Source organism: Meleagris gallopavo, chromosome 30 (assembly GCF_000146605.3).
Source record: "Meleagris gallopavo isolate NT-WF06-2002-E0010 breed Aviagen turkey brand Nicholas breeding stock chromosome 30, Turkey_5.1, whole genome shotgun sequence".
In the NCBI taxonomy this organism is placed as follows: Eukaryota; Metazoa; Chordata; class Aves; order Galliformes; family Phasianidae; genus Meleagris; species Meleagris gallopavo.
In genome coordinates this window covers 356,141-373,023 of record NC_015040.2, presented here as the reverse complement: position 1 = coordinate 373,023, position 16,883 = coordinate 356,141, and the positions used below count along the sequence as shown (strand labels likewise).

General features: G+C 44.1%; 1 protein-coding gene across 1 annotated transcript; it reads left to right on the top strand.

Annotated features, from left to right (window-relative positions):
• Nucleotides 1–2,341: 2,341 nt before the first annotated feature.
• LOC104914636 (fibrillin-2-like) lies at nt 2,342–14,681 on the top strand. Its single transcript, XM_031557093.1, has 4 exons — nt 2,342–2,501; nt 4,779–4,877; nt 10,480–10,575; nt 14,456–14,681. The coding sequence occupies exons 1-4, from the start codon at nt 2,357–2,359 to the stop codon at nt 14,581–14,583; spliced, it is 468 nt and encodes a 155-aa protein (XP_031412953.1). The 5' UTR covers nt 2,342–2,356; the 3' UTR covers nt 14,584–14,681.
• Nucleotides 14,682–16,883: the final 2,202 nt, after the last annotated feature.

Genomic DNA, 16,883 nt, shown 5'->3' with positions numbered 1-16,883 from the left:
ACTTCATAGCAGAAGCTGCCTAACGTGATTCAATAACACCACCATCTCTGTGCAGTGATGATGGTAGCTACTAATTGTCAATCACCACTCCCAAGCTAACTACTGAATTGGTTGACATAAAGCTTGATTAATTCAAATGAGAATGAGGATAGTATGATGGATGCCAAACAATATAGATCTGGGGCAATATCCTGATTAAATGACCATGGTGGTGTTAGAGCATGCATAGGTCTATGAGTGGAAGAGACTTCATTAATAAATCCAGCAGTGAAATACAGAACAAGATCCCGTAGCTGAAAGTAGAAGCTAGATAAATTCAGATTCTGCCACAGTCTATCTTTCAGTAGTGATTTTAGCTCAAATTCTCATGCCTCTCTAAAAGTCATGATCACTCAGGGGTTGCACAAGAGTCTGGATGAACTCTCTACTTATCTGTTTACTGGTTTCCCCCATGTGTTTGGTCCTTTGTTAGAGATCTTGCAAGGAGCTGCATTCTCGTGACTCCACACTTGACAAAGTCACAGGAGTATGGGCATCGCGTGAGTTTGTGGATTTCATGTTTTCTTTTGGGAGATTTTCTGGGGAAGTCTGCTAGTTCATTTGTGGATGTGTAGCATGGCACAGCGTGATGTAGATACCAGGCTGAAGTACATGTTTGGGTTGGGTTTCATGTCTTCTTTGCTATGTGGCATTGCTTAGACTGTCAAAAGAGATTTGAAGATGAAGAAGCTATGGCCAGCTTGTCTGGTTGGCAGTTCTGAATGCACGTAAGTTTGCCATTCAGAATAAAAGAGCAGGACTTTGTCTGCACTGAGCATATGCAGCACTGATGAGTTATATGCACAAGGAATAGATGCCCTTGCTCTGTTCTGATGATGAAGACTTCACTTGCCTGTGGTTTTTGGGGTTGTTTGGTATCTAGGAGTCTCTGTTCCCATGTGAAAAGTTCTTGAACTGTCTGTGTCTAACTTTGTGGCTATGGCTCCCCTCCTTACCTAGGATCCTACCTGCATGCTCTGCCTTATCAGGGTAGATCTGACTGTGCCTCAGTTCTTCACTCCTTCATGTCATCCTAAGAGGGTCATGCTAGGCATCTGGGGCTCTGATTTTACATAGTCTGACAGTCTAGAATTACAAGAGTGGGTCTGGTTTCAGCTACTATGGCTGCTGTGAACAAAAAACTACTCCACCATGAGCAGTCTGCAGAAAATAAATGTATAAGGACATTTAGTCCCCATGCAGGGGGAGAACATCTCCGTACCCCATGCAGGTATGGAGTTGCTTAGCTACGTAGGTAGCTGCCATCCTTTGGGCCTGCCCTCTCCTGCCAGCCTGATGGACTTCAGGCAGCACCTGAGTCTCCTTTGTGCCTCTCAGTTTGGAAGAGGCACTTTCCTTGGACACTTACCTTCTTCCTACTCCTCAGGCACGCTGGCACCAGGTACAACTGATCCATACTTATATAGGGTTAGAACCGGTCACACCTGTTTCTGTACCACAGGTGTCTCTTCTGGCCTCCAAATGTTTTTAACTTGGCATGCATTTCTAGTTGTCCTACTCAGCCAAGCTTTTACTCAGCATCCCCCTCTGGAGTCCACCAGCCCACCAGCCTGCCTTAGCTCCCAGTGGGATCTTGAGTCCCTGCTGTTCTGGTCAGCTCAGCACAGCGCCTCACTGGCATGTTGATTCTGCTCCAAGATCCTAGCAGTCCTCGCATCCACAGGTACTGTCCGCACTACATACTGTCTGCAACCACACATGAACTACCTGTGTTGGGTCTAAGGAAAAGAAGTGGTTTAGGTTTTAGATCTTTAGTGGCCTTTCCCTCAGAGGACCAGGATGGGGCCAGACTTGCTCTCATGCTTGTCTCTGCTCAGGTCCTTCTCTCTTACTGGTGTGAGAAACTTCCAGATCTGCTCTAGGCAAATCAGTCTCCCCAGTGGATCATAGAAGAACTCTGCCATGACACTTGGCCATTAATCTACAACCTAGATTTCACTGTTCATGACACAGGGTGTTAACAACCATACATTTTGTGCAAGTCATCAGGTGAACAGAAAGCCAGTCTGTGAGGACACTTTCTGTGCAGCATGAGCTTTGAGCTCCATGACCCTAGCACAGTGCATTGTAGCTGAAACGATGACAGTCATTTCTCCCTCCGTCCCCTTTGCACAAATGTGTAGCTAATTGGGGCTTTCTAAACAGGGAGGTCAGAAGTCAGTTATTAAAATTTTGTATGGTGACTCCATTCGGTGGGAATTAAACAAGGCTTATTTAAGCTTGGAGTGAGAGAGTGGATTTTGGCAGAAAAAATGTCATTTAAGAGACTATTCAGCTGTTCTCATGCAGCAATAATATGTACAGAATATCCAGTGGTGCTTTTCAGAAACAGAGGAAAAAATTGTTTTTAATTTTCAGACCCAATGTTTGTGGCTCAAGGTTCCACTCGTACTGCTGCCCTGGCTGGAAAACGCTGCCTGGAGGGAATCAGTGCATTGTCCGTGAGTATCCATTTTCCTATTAAGGGCACCAAGGGAACTCACTGCCATGTGGGAAAGAAAACATATCTCATGCTTCAGCAGATGACAAGACATTTCATAATCCACAAGGATAGAAGCAGCAATCGTTGGGTGTTCATGTCTCTACTACTTTTGTTCAATGCAGGGTTGTTACAATTGGTCCCATTTAATGCATGGCCTTTTATCTTCTGCTAAGGTGCTGCTGTTCCTTGTTGCTTGACAGCTTGTGTGTTTGCTCATAGGAACAATTGTAGTGACTCCTGAGAAAGTAATTTTAGAGTCTTTATTTAGATGAAATAATTTGGCTGCTAGGACAAGAGCTAGATGCTGCCATTGTAAGTACATTATCATGTGAAAGTGTCCACAAGCAGGAATTTGCATCTTTCAGTGTCCTGTTTCTAAAGCTCGTATAGATCACACCTCTGTTTCAACAGGTAGCTGTCCTGTTTGGAATAGAGCATTATTATATTCTCAAGTGCTGATACACACCTATACAATCCATTAAGGGCCTTAGGACCTGTAGCTGATAATTCTCACTTCTGTAGATTAAGGCATGAGCTATAGGGAGATGAAGGGGTCTGCCCTTCAGAGGATGCTCCCATGGGATAAATAAATGAGATTCTTATTGTAAACAAAAGGCATCGTTGTGCCTGTGTTTGATCATGCTACGTACTGAAGCACAATAAGCACATACTGCAAATGAATGGTGTCCTGCAGATATTAACCATATCCTGGGCATACCAAATAGCAGAAAACACTCTGAGATGCTTGGATTTGCCCATATCTTAGCTTTCCGGAAGAACCTTCTACATTAGAGCACATTTGGAATGCTTTTTTTGCAAAACTTCCTAAAAATAATGGACAATGCGATATTTCAAGCTGGGGAAAACCATAGGCCCCTCTTCTGGCATCTCTGACATAATGTTCACAAGTTATTTCACTGAAATAACGGAGCTGAAAACTCAGTCGTCTTAGTGAGAAATGCCTTGTGTTTCCTAGTAGGCAGTTGTCCAGGATCTCAAATGCACAAAGCTGAGCCCAGAGCTGCAAGTCTTCTGCTTTTAGAAAAAATGGTGTCTAGTGCATCACAAGTGATGGGGTCAGTTTATGTGTCCTTGCACACACTGAGTAATCAGTGCTATGGTATGGCAAGCGACTCACTGAAAATCAGCAGTAAGTAACAACTGCATAGTTAAGTGCATTTGACTTCACCCTTGGTGATGGAAAGATAGATTGGTAAGATACGATGTTCTGCATATTCTCCTTTACCTATGGGAAGAGATGAGCAAACTCAAAAAATCATCACCTTAGGAAGTCTACCTCCCTGCGGAAAGCAGACACCCCATGAAGCACACAGGGCTTCAGTTTAATTCTGATTGAAGCGAAGGGTTAAGGAACTGACAGCCAAATAGCCGTTCTAGTAACATTGATGTTTGTCTGCTGACTTCTCTCATAGCTATAAAACATGCCATCTGGGCTGGAGGTCCTCAGAGAATTCTGCCTTGTGATTATATTTATAAAACACACAGAGATGAGTTTCACGGGACTCTAATAAAATCTGCTTACACAGGTGAAACAGTATCAGCTGTCAGCTATGCTCTTGGCTCCTATGGCATGGGAAGGGGAAGAGATTAACAGGGGTTCCAGACAGGAAAGGATAACATGAAGGCATCGTGCTAATGCATCTCTGACCGACTCAGCTAAGTCATTCTGCTGGAGCTGCATTGCAGTAACAGTCTGCTTGCTCCAAGCCAAATGATGGACTGCAGAATGCTTCATGGGGACACCAGAATTTTAAGGAAACCTATCTCACTGTGAATGTCACAGTAAGTGCAGACGTTTTGGCAGGGAAAGATTCCACATATTCTTCTGGGGTGAAAATATGGTAACAGACCCAGCCGCAGTGTGTGATGAAAGGAAGACATCTTTAGGATCACAGACAAGGTTGGAAGGGACCATGCAGTCCATTCAGTTCAGACTCCCTGTGCCATGAGGTGGGTGCCAAACTAGCCTTGGGCACCTCCAGGGTTGGGGCATCTCAGCTACTCTGGGCAGCCTGGAAGGAACTCATGCCCTGTGAATGAATGGATGCTTCTCTGCCATTGTTCTGCCCATACCAGGGTCCTCAAAATGTGCCCTAGATTCCTCCCCAGGTTATTCTTCAAACAAGGTGAATTCACACCCTTTTGACAGCCAAAACAGTGCATGTAAGCTCACACACTAGCATGTTGTGCTAATCACTGTCTCCTCTTCCTCTAGCAATTTGCAGGAATTCTTGTGGTGATGGATTTTGTTCACGGCCAAACATGTGTACGTGCTCCAATGGACAGCTCTCTCCCAACTGTGGCTCAACTGGAGGTAAGAAAACAGTGGTGGTGATTCTCCTCCCTCTGGAGTATTTATGTGATTTCATAAAAATTCTGCAGTGACAATAGGCTAGCAGGTCCTAAACTGACTTGGGCAATATTTACAAAATCTTTTATTTCTTTTGACTTATGCTTCTTTGGTATGAGAAATCATACAGGATAAAGCTCAGAAACTGAATTTCACAGCAGCAAATAGCAGTGCTCCATCCACTCCTGACTGCTCCTTGAAGTGGAATTAAATCCGTCACCGTTTTTGTTTACCAAATAATTATTTTTTCCAATGTTAAATTAATTCATGCTTTGCTTAGGCTGTGATTTGAATGTCAGGATGAGTCTCTCAGTGCTTTTAGTGACATGAAGTTAACGTTCTGGCAGAGTTGGGAATGCAGAAATCCCATTGCCACTTTTTCTGCCTTTTTCTCTCCTCTCAAGCTTTCAGGACAAAAACCCGAAAAGCTTGGGGAGGAACTTATGTGGCTGAGGTTTTTGAAAAATACTGCACAGAAACAAACTGTGCAGGACTCTGAAGAGTGACAGTCAAATATCCAGCAGGCAATTTCCATAGCCTTCTAGTAATTCTTTCAGAACATATTCAAGAGAGATTCTGTGTGCAAATGCTCCATTACTCTACGGCATATGGCTCTGCACAGAAGGCACTCCTCCTATTTGAGTCTGAATCATACAACCATAGAATTGTATAATGGTTTGGGTTGGAAGGGATCTTGAATATCACCTCGTTCCAACCTCCTGCTGCAGGCAGGGACACCTCCCACTAAACCAGGTTGCTCACAGCCCCATCCAGCCTGGCCTCGAATGCTTCTAGGGTGTGGGCATCCACAACCTCTCTGGGCAATCTGTGCCAGTGTCTCACCACCCTCATAGGAAAGAATTTCTTCCTAATATCATGTCTAAATCTCCCCTCTTCCAGTTTAAAGCCATTTCCCTTGTTAGCTGATGGCCTTGTACATTCACTGGTGTGGACCTTCTGTTCCTCTGTGCAACTTTTCCCACTGTGTTGTATGGGTGAAATGGATCTGGGATTTATGGTAGATAGCAGGCTGAATAGGAGTCAGTAGTCATTGTGGCAGTGAGTAAAACCAGTCACTGCAATCTAGATGAAGGAAATAATGATGAAAAAGTCGAAGATAGGTGTTGTCCTCTCTGTTAGCTGCTTAGTGGGACTATGGCTGGAACATTGCATCTGGGCTGCCATTTCAAGAGGGATGTGTAGCAAATGAGGATAGATCAGCAGCGGGCTTGAGTGTGTGTCCTCAAAAGTGAAGCTGGTGGAACTGAGCTGATTTAGTCGAAGAAGAGTCAGAACGATCTGTAATTTCTGGAAGCTATGGAGGCAGTGGAGTCAAACTTTTCTTGGTGGTGGCAGCCAATGTTACAAAGCCTTCTGGCCACAAGTTGCAGCTTGGGATGTTTGGACTGTACACAAAAGCTTTTTACACTAGAGGGTGGTGCAGTACTTGGACAGGTCACCAGAAGTGTGGGAGATTGCCTTCCTTGGGTGGTTTCAACCCTTGGCCAGAAAAAGTCACAGCCATCGTGGCCATGGGGAGGCTGGATGGAGCCATCCAGCAAGCCCTGTAACCAACCTGTATGTGTCTGTGCACAACTTTTTGAAAGAGTAGCTTACACTGTCTTGAACTGCGATACCTACCAAGCAGCTGATAAAAAGCATACAAAATCATCTGAGTCTTTCATAGGACTCAGAGGCCGGAAGGATGTGGTTATCAGGTACTCTTGCCCATCCGGAGGAGCCAGTGAGGCCTGCATTCGTTGTGGCCTTCCAGTATTCGGGATGGGGAGCTTATCAACGGGAGGAAGGCCAACTTGTCTACACTCTGATAGGAGAAGGCGGAATGGCTTTAAACTAAATGAGGGGAGATTATACTGGATGTCAGGCAGAAATTCTTCACTGAGAAGGTAGTGAGGCCCTGGCACTGCCCAGAGCTGTGGGTGTCCCATTCCTGGAGCTCCCCAGGCCAAGGATGGGCCCTGAGTAGCCTGAGCTGGGGGAACACAGCCCATAGCAGGAGTGGGGTTGAGGGGGCTGTGAGGTCCCTTCCAACCCCAGACATGCTGAAATTCTGAGTCTATGGTCTATGTGTGCAGCGAGTGGCGCACAGTGTTTTAAGAATGCTGATTATTTTTTCCAGGGCTCTGTGCAAGATGCAGAATTCAGTGGGATTTTAGAGCATCTTTCAGGTCTCATGGCGATTGCTGGAAACAACTCAGTAATTTATTTTCCATTATTGCCCATCTATAGGCATGCTGTTGTTAATAAAGTGACTTGCAGGCATCTGACTGAAGGCCAGAGACCTACACCCATCGAACCTCAAAGCCACATTCAGAGCATGACACAAAGAAGGAGATTCTCAGTATCTGATCCCAGAGCGCCACATTGCCCTTCAACCCTGCAGATGTCCCCAGAAATGTGAACACTGCTCTGCTGAGAGGAAGGTGCTGGAGACACAAAAGTTTCTGGAATGAGGGTCCAGATGTTAGCAATCACAGAGGAATGCAAGGAATGCTGTAAGCAGTATATACATTTGGGCACAGACTTGGCATTCCTCTGTGCCTGGGGTGGATTTTAGCAGGCACTCAGGGTTAGGGGGTAGGGTTGGTTTCTCTGCAGAGGCTTCATCAAATCTGGCATTCATTGAGGGGATGTTTGTATCTACATTTATCATGAATGCTTCAGGGAGGTAAAATAGTCAAACAGTGCATTCCAGAGGCAATAAAAGCTGCTCTGCCTCTCTCTGTCGTAACAAAAAGTTTGGTTTCTTACTTGACATATTTAAAGAGTGATTTGCAAGTGACTGTTTAGATAGTAGCAATCTGTTAGCAGACATAAAACTGCAAACTGCACTGCTGATGGCTGGCAGATCAGCCACAACCACTGATCCTTTAAAATAAAGTAACACTGATCCAATGCAATGGGAAGAGTTAATTAGGGTGAACTGTCATTCTCTTTTTCCTAGAAATTTTGTCTCTGCTATCTTGGAAAATTCCAACAAAGTGTAACAGGCCTTTCAATTCTTCATTGAATTACTCCAAATCTAGCAGACCTCTCAGTGCCAGTGCTGCAGATAAATGAGATAGCAATGGGATCTCAGGGCCTTTGGGATCACAACAGCAGTAAGGAATAGGACCTGCTGTGAGCAATCACTGCCAATTAGCTGGAAAATTTCTGGATGAGTGTCAGGGCATTACGTCTGCACTCCAAACTCCTACATTTTCTCAGCTTCATTAAATCTTAGCCCTTTCTGAATGCATTGAATGCAAAGCAAAGCAGACTGTGTAGGGAAAAGCTCTGACAGATGGACAGCGGACAGACAGACATTTCCTAGCTACCTCTTTCTGGGTGGGTCTCCCACATTTGTGGCATGTAATTGCTTTCCCAGCACTGATTAATTGTAGTGAGGAATGTAGGGTTAGAACATGCTGGAAACAGAGCTGTTTCCCAGAGAGACTGTTCTCATGTCTGACAATCTGGGCAATGCTTTGAAGCCTTAAACTTAGTTTCTTTAATGATAAAGTTTCATCTGAATTGGACTCATCTCTGGCCATAGAGCAATAGACTGTAGATATTATAACTAATTCAAACCATACTAGAAATGCATGAATTAAATGTACAGCACATGTGCTTAGCATTTTGATAGCAAAGCTCTGAGACTTCTCACTGCGCTCTTTCTGCCTGTCAGGCCTTCTATGAACAAAGCATCAAGCGTGTAATAATCCTTATTGGACACTTATGATACCTGCTGCCTTTTCGGCAGATGTTTCACTTGCACTGCCCCCAGCTCTTCTCTTTTGGAGCTGTTGTTACACAAAGAGAGAAGACACAAACCTCATCTGAGCATCTGCTTACACATACATTCTCTTGTCCCATCTTCTTCAAGCTGCCAAGTCATAGGACAATAGAACTGTTGGAGTTGGAAGGGATACTTAAAGGTCATTTAGTCCAACTCCCCTGCAGTGATCAGGATCCACAGCTCAATCAGGTTGCTTACAGCCTGGTCCAGCCTGGCCTTGACTGTCTCCAAGGATGGGCATCCATCACATCACTGGGCAACCTGTTTCTGTGCCTCACTGCCCTTGTTGTAAAGACTTTTTCCTTATACCCAAATTAAATCTCCCCCCTTTTAGTCTGAAACCACTTCCCTGTGTCCTGTCACAACAGACCCCACTAAAGAGTCTGTCCTGTTCCTTCTTACAGCCCCTTTTGATACTGAAGGCAGCACTCAGGTCTCTGCAGAGCCTTCTTTTCTGGGGGCTGGACAGCCTCAGTTCTTTCAGCCCCTCCCATCCTGGCAGGCAGGAACTGTGATGTACGTGCTGAAAAACAGTTTTCACTTAACTTGCTATAACCTGAGGCACTTGCAATTTGAGTTGTCATTTTTGACAAAGAAAGAATGTGTTGTTCCAGGCATTTCAGTAACAAATGAAAGCTGTTTGACCTGTATTTGTAAGTCAGAGTTTAGTAATAAACCTCCCCTTTGGGGCTCTTCTACTTTAATATCACATTCCTTAAATATTGTATAGTAATGAAGAAGTTAAAACTAGTACTGGCGATGTGTCTCCATCAGGTAAAACTGCCTGATTCTTCTGTATTGCCATTGTTTTCCTACAGTGTATTATTCACATTCACTGCTCCATAATCTACAGTTAAAGCTTAACTTTAACGTAGAAAGAATAGATAATGCATGCTTTTCATTGCAGATTTGTTAAAAAAACCTCTCTTGTAGATGGATCTCATTAATAAGGCCACAGGGTCACTGGAAAAAGAAGATAAATACCTTTAAAATTTATGGTTTTCCTTCACAGAATAAATTCTACGCCCAAGCCCCCTCAGCATTTAACATGCTTGTAATAAGAAAATGTTTTAAAGATTAAATAATCCAGAATGATAAAAGCTTGAAAATAGAGCAAAAACTCTAAAATAGTGATTAAAGGGTAGACAAATATTTGAGATGTGTAGTATCCCAGAAGAAAGAGAAACAGGAGTAAATATGCCCTTACTCTCAGTCACATGATCTTCATCCTTTAGAAAAGACAAACCTTCAGGTATTTAATCAGGATAGATCTTGTATCCTGTAATGAAGCAAGGTGTTGAGTGCCTCTGGTTTCCTTAGAATGATGTCTATTTCTGTTAAAGACTGCTTGCCATAAGAGAGCAATCCCACCTTGTCCTGTGTGACATGGCCTTGAAATGTCACCTCCCCTACATGTCGTAGTGTTAACACTGCCTGTAGCATTCGTGTCTTGTCCCTGTTTCAACAGTGCAATGCTTCCAGCTGTAGTACAGTCGAAACATCTTGTGTCCAGGGAATACAGAACAGACTACAGTGTTCATAGTTGTAACAAGATCTGGAGTAATGTTACCTCAGTCTTTAACCCACTGTGAGCACATATTCTATAGCAAGACTTCAGCAGTGACTTCATTTAACTTGAAGGAATATTTAACATCACCTGTGCACTGAGAGGAGACAAGATTAAGAAAGTTACACATGAGGTGTGCACCTCCTGCCATGGGCTGGTTTTTGTATTGTCTCGTAATACTTCTGTGCTCTTCTCCACAGTCCAAACCTGCAATGTCAGATGCATGAACGGTGGAAGCTGCAATGAGGAATCTTGCCTCTGCCAGAAAGGTTACACTGGAACGTACTGTGGGCAGCGTAAGTACTTGCAACACCAGCTACATGTATGCACGGTGAGCAGAAGTGCAAGGCTAGATTTGTACAGCCTCATAAATAGAAAGGTCACCTTGCATGTTCTGATGTGCTGGTTGCAGCGCAGACTTTGATGTCCTCACTGCATTCTGCTCTCCATTGGAATCTCAGCTCACTCTCACTGGGACATAGGTTACATTTGTTCTGCCTGGAGAGGCTGGGAGAAGAGTCAACGCTGTCACTGCAGCCATCTTTCTGGTTCCCCATAGGTGTAGATTCAAACTGCCCTGCATTGTGCACATCCATCCAGCACTGCCCATCGTGCACTGCTGACCTCAAAGTCATGACCTGCCTTGACTTGCACCTTGCTCCCCAGACATGAGTTTGAGGGAGCTCATACCAAAGATGTGGCCTTTGAGTGCACATCTCTTAGCTCTCAGCCTGAGTACCCCATGCTAGGAAGGGCAGGTGCAGCCTTTTCTGATCATCCCCTGTTGTTTTACAGTGGACCATGCTAGCTGGGGTTAGGTATTACTTCTCTGTAAATATTTTTAGAAAATATTTTTTGAAAAACAGCATATTCTCTGGGAACAGTTTTCCTATGGGAAACCTTCATTTTAGCTCAAATGAAGTCTGCTTTCAATTAGAAGAGGAAAAACCGTTTTAAAAAAGGCAAAAATGTTTTGGTTATAAACTATACTTGTAACATTTTGAAGATCTAAATTTTTAGTTCTGCTTATGTGACAGCACTGACTTTCTATAAAGAAACCCCAATGTTGTGTCCAAAAGAAACTTCACAATAATTTGTAACTTAATCTTGTATTTTGTCAAAGCACCTCTACTTTTGATAGGGAAAAACTGCATTTTTTTTCCCCAGCGCCCTTATGGAAGTATTTGGAAGTTAAATGATTGTTTGTTCATATTGTAGAGTAAACCAAAGAACTTGTGTGCTGTCTGTAATAAGCAGCTAGCAAGCAAGTATGCAGAACAATATTAAAAGAATCTCTGATCAAATGGAGTTTTACAGGCAAATTTCAAATCCATGTATGGATGTGAGAACCACTGAGGTTCTCTATGAGAATCTATGAGAATTTTCTTTAGGACAGACAAAAGACCATATTTTCCCTAAGCTTAACCTCAGCTACAACTGATTCATTTTTGCTGGAATGTTCCAAAAAGTTCAACTGAAGACAGACCATATGGAAAATTTCATTCTGAACAGTTAAAGCTTGGGAAAATTGTAAGTAACAGCAAACCAGAGCTTATACTGGAGCGTGGTAAGCAACCTTTATTAAGTGCTGTGACCAGCTCCACCTATAATATCCTCAGTAGAGTTTTCATAATGGTTCAGATATTGGCAGCACATCACTGGCGGGGTGGGACCCCACTGGCAGCATTCCAGTCAAGCAGATTTCAGTTTTCCCAGCTCTGAAATGGGTGTAACCTTCGAAGACTCTGATGTGCAGTAGCACCTGGCCTCTGCTGGTTGACACTCGGCACTAAGCTAGTGATAGCCACGCTCAGGTGCTGTACAAGATTACTGTGGGTCTCACTTTTCAGGTGAGATTATGTGTCATATTCAGTGTGCCAGTGATGCTAGGCAACTGAATAGCTCAAAGGGTGAAAATTTGTATAGGAACTTTAGGAAATACCTTAGCAGCTTTAATTAGTCCCAACAAGTGTTGAGATTTTAATAGCTCTGTGGGATCCTGCCCCTCTCAGCCTATCATTGCCACTCTCTGCAGCACTTATCTTGTGTTGCAGATGACTGCTGACTTCCACCTTGTATTCACACACAACAGAATGCCAGCTAGTATGGGTGTACTGAAGAAGGTAGGTTTGAGGAAGACAGGAAGACCTGACAAAGACCAGCTCCCATTTAGGGAGCTGGTGATACCACACACTCGCTACAGCAGAATTTGGATTGTTCACAGCAGAAACCAAATTTCCGACTTTTCTCAGGCTTGTGTTGCTTTACCTACTGCTCGCAAAGGGACTTCCCACTCACATTCTGATCACAGAATCTGCCAGAGAGTCTGATGGAACAAAAGGATGGTTACTTTAATCTTGAGCTTCCAGGATCTGCAGTCCTCTTTCTCCTTGTGCCTTTGACTTTCAGGCTGGTGCTGTAGCCTGAGCAATGGTGATCTCAAAGGCATAGAAGTGGTTCCTTACTGCTGAGGTTGTTGAGAACAAACTCCTATAGGATCACACATGACAGAAAATGAAAGCACAGCTTGTCCATGGCACCAGAAGAGCAAACAGACTCTGGAGAAGATGCAGCCTCTGATTTTTATTTTTATTTTTAACCAGCCCAAGGAAAGGAGTTCTCTGTAGGAGGGATGAGCCCCTCTCCCCTCACAGTGGCTCTCACAAGGGTCCCAGCTCCATCTACTCCATCTAGTTTGCTTCTTCAGCTTCTGTGGAGGAAAGACAGGGCACAGAGACCCTTTGGATCCACAATCCTTCACAGGAGTTTTGCTGTACCGTGAGTGTATCAGAGGCAACTGTATAGCTGCTTTGAAATAGCAAGACTTAAAAGCAATCATTTTCAAAACAGTTGAGAGCGTTTCACTTATGGAGGAGTTCCTACCAGCTGAGCTTTGTACATGTCTCTGTCAGTTCTCTGGAAAGTTATTTTTCTCATGCAGAGCATCATCTCTTGATATCACTGTCAGCCTGAATGAACTCATCCTACCATAGTGTTAGGAAATGATGAGTTGAGGCCAGTGCCTCCTAGAATGGGCACTGACACTGTGCCAGAATGTTTGATCCATCCATTCAGGTGTTCCTCTAATTGCCAGGAAAATCAAAACCATTGGCTCCTCCTGACACACGTGCTGGTGCAGTCAGAACACCAGGTTTACTTTGTGGTCCTGCAGGGTGAGCAACCACAGCTCACATGGCATACCTGACTGCCACTTGTTTCTTGACCTTCCTTTCCACCACCACTTTCATTTTATGCCTCAGTCTCCTTGTAGATAAACCTGTTTCCAATAATCTTTGTCCTATTTGTCTCAGTTTTGTTTCTTTTGTACCGAAATGTGCTATTTCTGATATTGATGTAATCTCAGCCTTGCATGCTATTACCAATACAGTTATCCAAATACTGCTGGCCTTATAAGACTTCTAAAACTCCCTCAGAAATCCTCAGTCAGTTATTTGCAAGGTTTGGCAATTGCCCACAATTTCACCTCACCTCCCAGTAAAACCCAGCCAATGCTTGCAGCACAACCTGTAACTTTCTTCAGCAGCTCACATTATTACCTGTCACAACCGGCAACTGCTCACATCATGCAGGTTTTTCAGCTAGAAAAGCCTAATCAGTGACGTAAGTGTTCTGCCGTTACTTCCATCATGTTGACAGGAGATTTTCAACTAAGAATAGCAGGGCTAATCTGAAGTCAAAGAATTTGTTTGTTTGCTGCCATATCACACTGGCATCTGGTTCTTCCTTGCTTCAGATGCATGGGATGAAATAGCTGACTGGTCTCTTCTCACATTTTATTGTCTTCCTGTTCTCCTCTCCTTAGATTTAAATTGCCTTAATGCAGTTTTTCATTTGTATAAATTCATCTAGACCTTGACATTTAAATCCCAGTGCTGACCTGAATGAGCTTGAGATTCCTGAGCACAGGAAATCCTCTCAAGTGAAATGGGAGTTTGTAGCCTTTTTATAAATGATTTCACTCATAAACAGGAAATCATTTTCGAGGGGAAAGAAAAGGAAAAGATCATGCATTTCTCGATATGTTCACTATGTGGAAGAGGTGAATAACACAAAGCAGGTGATAGATATCCTGAGTTCTTCCAGCACTACACACTGCTCACACTGTCATTTCCCTGAGAGCAGAAATCACTGATTTCCATTTCTATTTCTAAACAGCTGTCTGTGAAAATAGCTGTCAGAATGGAGGTCGTTGCATTGGACCAAACCGTTGTGCTTGTGTTTATGGATTTACCGGCCCCCAGTGTGAGAGAGGTAAGAAACATCTTCATATTATCACTGACTGAGCATAGGAGTTGTATATTCAAGTATGTATGCTAGGGATACTTGATTCTAAGTGAATTTCTTCTCAGTTTCCTAGGCTGTTGATACAGTCCCTAATTCTGGGATTAAATTGAGTCTGAAAAAGGTTTACTACAGGCATTAAAACTGTCTTGTGAGAGAAAACTTCATCTCTTCCACTTGCATAGTTGATGGTGTAGAATTCTTCCATTATATTCAGTATGAAGATGGTAATTGATTTTTATATATAGTTAGTTTCATTTTTTATTATCTTGTCTTATTTGAGAGATGATGTTCCTCAAATACATCCTTATAGCCTCAGAAAGTCTTGTGGTGCTGAGATCCACTGAGTAATGAAGTTTTTCTCCTAATCAATGTAAATGTTTCCTCATTTTGGTTGGTTCTTCCTTTGGTGTCCAAGGGCACCAACTCAGGCTGCCATTCCAGTGGGAGAGCAGTCATGACTCAAGTTTATTGGGCATGGTGGTGATGTGTTGACAGTTGGACCTGGTGTTCTCAGAGGTCTTTTCCAACCTTCATCATTCTATGATTCTAATAACAACCTCATGTCCAAAGCACTCTCTGGGATCTCTGCTTATCAAGTGTGACGTATGTAAAGTGGCTGCTGTTCTGTGTCTGTGGATAGTCCTCACCCACAAGTGTCCTCTTGTAGTAGTGTGTTAAACATGAAAATATCCTTGTGCTCAGCACAAAAATTGCGTTTTTCTCTTGGGCATTTCCCTGCTTCTTGTCTTGATCACCAAGGCATGGCTTAGAAATGCCAGAAAACCCCTTACCACAGCGTCCTCATAAAGGAAGGTGACACTATCAGCCCCTTCCTAATCACTGAGAGAGGAGGGAAAATGGTCTAGGACTGGGCCTGGTCTTGTTCAACATCTACATTGATGACTTGGATGAAGGAATAGAGTGCACCCTCAGCCAGTTTGCTGATGGTACAATGCTGGGAGGAGTGGCTGACACTGCAGAAGACAGTGCTGCCATTCAGTGAGAGTTGGACAGGATGGAGAACGGCAGAGAGGAACCCAATGAGCTTCAACAAAAGTAGGTAGGGTCATGCTCCTGAGGATGAATCACAGAATCACAGAATCACAGAATAACCACATGCATCAGTACATATTAGGGGCTGCCTTACTGGAACGGAGCTCTGTGGAGGAGGACCTGGGTGTTCTGGTGGTCAGCAGGTGGCCATGAGCCAGCAGTGTGCTCTGGTGGCCAAGAAGCCAATGGGACCCTGGGGTGCATTGCACAGAGCGTGGCCAGCAGGACAAGGGAGGTGCTGCTCCCCTCTGCTCTGCCCTGGGGAAGCACAGCTGGAGCACTGCGCCCAGTGCCGGGCTCCTGACTTCAAAAAAGACAGGGAACTGCTGGAGAGAGCCCAGTGAAGGGCTGCAGAGATGGAAGTGGTACAAAGCATCTTCTGGTGGGGAAACGCTGAGAGCTGTGGGGCTGGTCGCCTGGAGAAGAGAAGGCTGAAAGGGGATCTCATCACTGTTTATAAATATCTGAAGTGGGCAAGTCAAGAGGATGGGGCCAGGGCACTGGGCATGAACTGGAACATGAAGTTCCATCTGAATGTGAAGAAGAACTTCTTTACTGTGAAGGGGCAGAGCCCTGGCTCTCAGCTGCCCAGAGAGTTGGTGGGGTCTCCTTCTCTGCCAATATTCAAGACTTGTCTGGACACATTTCTGTGTACCTGCTGTAGGGAATTGCTTCGGTAGGGGTTGGACTTGATCCCCAGAGGTCCTTCCATACCCTAAAGTTCTGTGATTCTGTGAAAAGAAATATAAGCTAAAACTTTTAATGTGCCATTGTGGTACAGTGATTCTGGCCAAGCACCCTGCCTCTTGTTCACCTGCCTCTCCCTTTGGATGGGGAGAACGTAGAAGGAAGGTGAAAAGACTCATGGATTATGATAGTGTGAGTTTAAAAGGAAAGCAAAAACTGAATGTGGAAGCAAAGGAAAATAAGGTATTCATTCACTGCTTCCCATTGACAGAAAGATGTCCAACCACTTCCTAGGGGGCAGGGCCTGAGGCAAGGGAACACCCAGAACCATGTTATTTTCCTCCTCCCTCCTTTTCCTCATATCTTACTGCTAAGCTCGAGTCATATGGCATGGAGTATCCCATTGGTCAGTTCAAGTCCCATCTTATGACTGTGAAGAGGAAAGGGACCTGGGGGTGTTGATTGATGCTCGGCTGAACATGACCCGACAGTGTGCCCAGGTGGCCATGAGAGCGAATGCCATCCTGGCCTGCATTAGAAATAGTGTGGTCAGCAGGAG

Excerpts from the sequence above, each read along its gene's own strand:
- LOC104914636 (XM_031557093.1), top strand. The coding sequence starts at position 2,357 with ATGTACAGAATATCCAGTGGTGCTTTTCAGAAACAGAGGAAAAAATTG. Across the intron at positions 2,502-4,778 it reads AGGGAATCAGTGCATTGTCC|CAATTTGCAGGAATTCTTGT; the intron begins GTGAGTATCCAT and ends CTCTTCCTCTAG. Across the intron at positions 10,576-14,455 it reads TGGAACGTACTGTGGGCAGC|CTGTCTGTGAAAATAGCTGT; the intron begins GTAAGTACTTGC and ends ATTTCTAAACAG.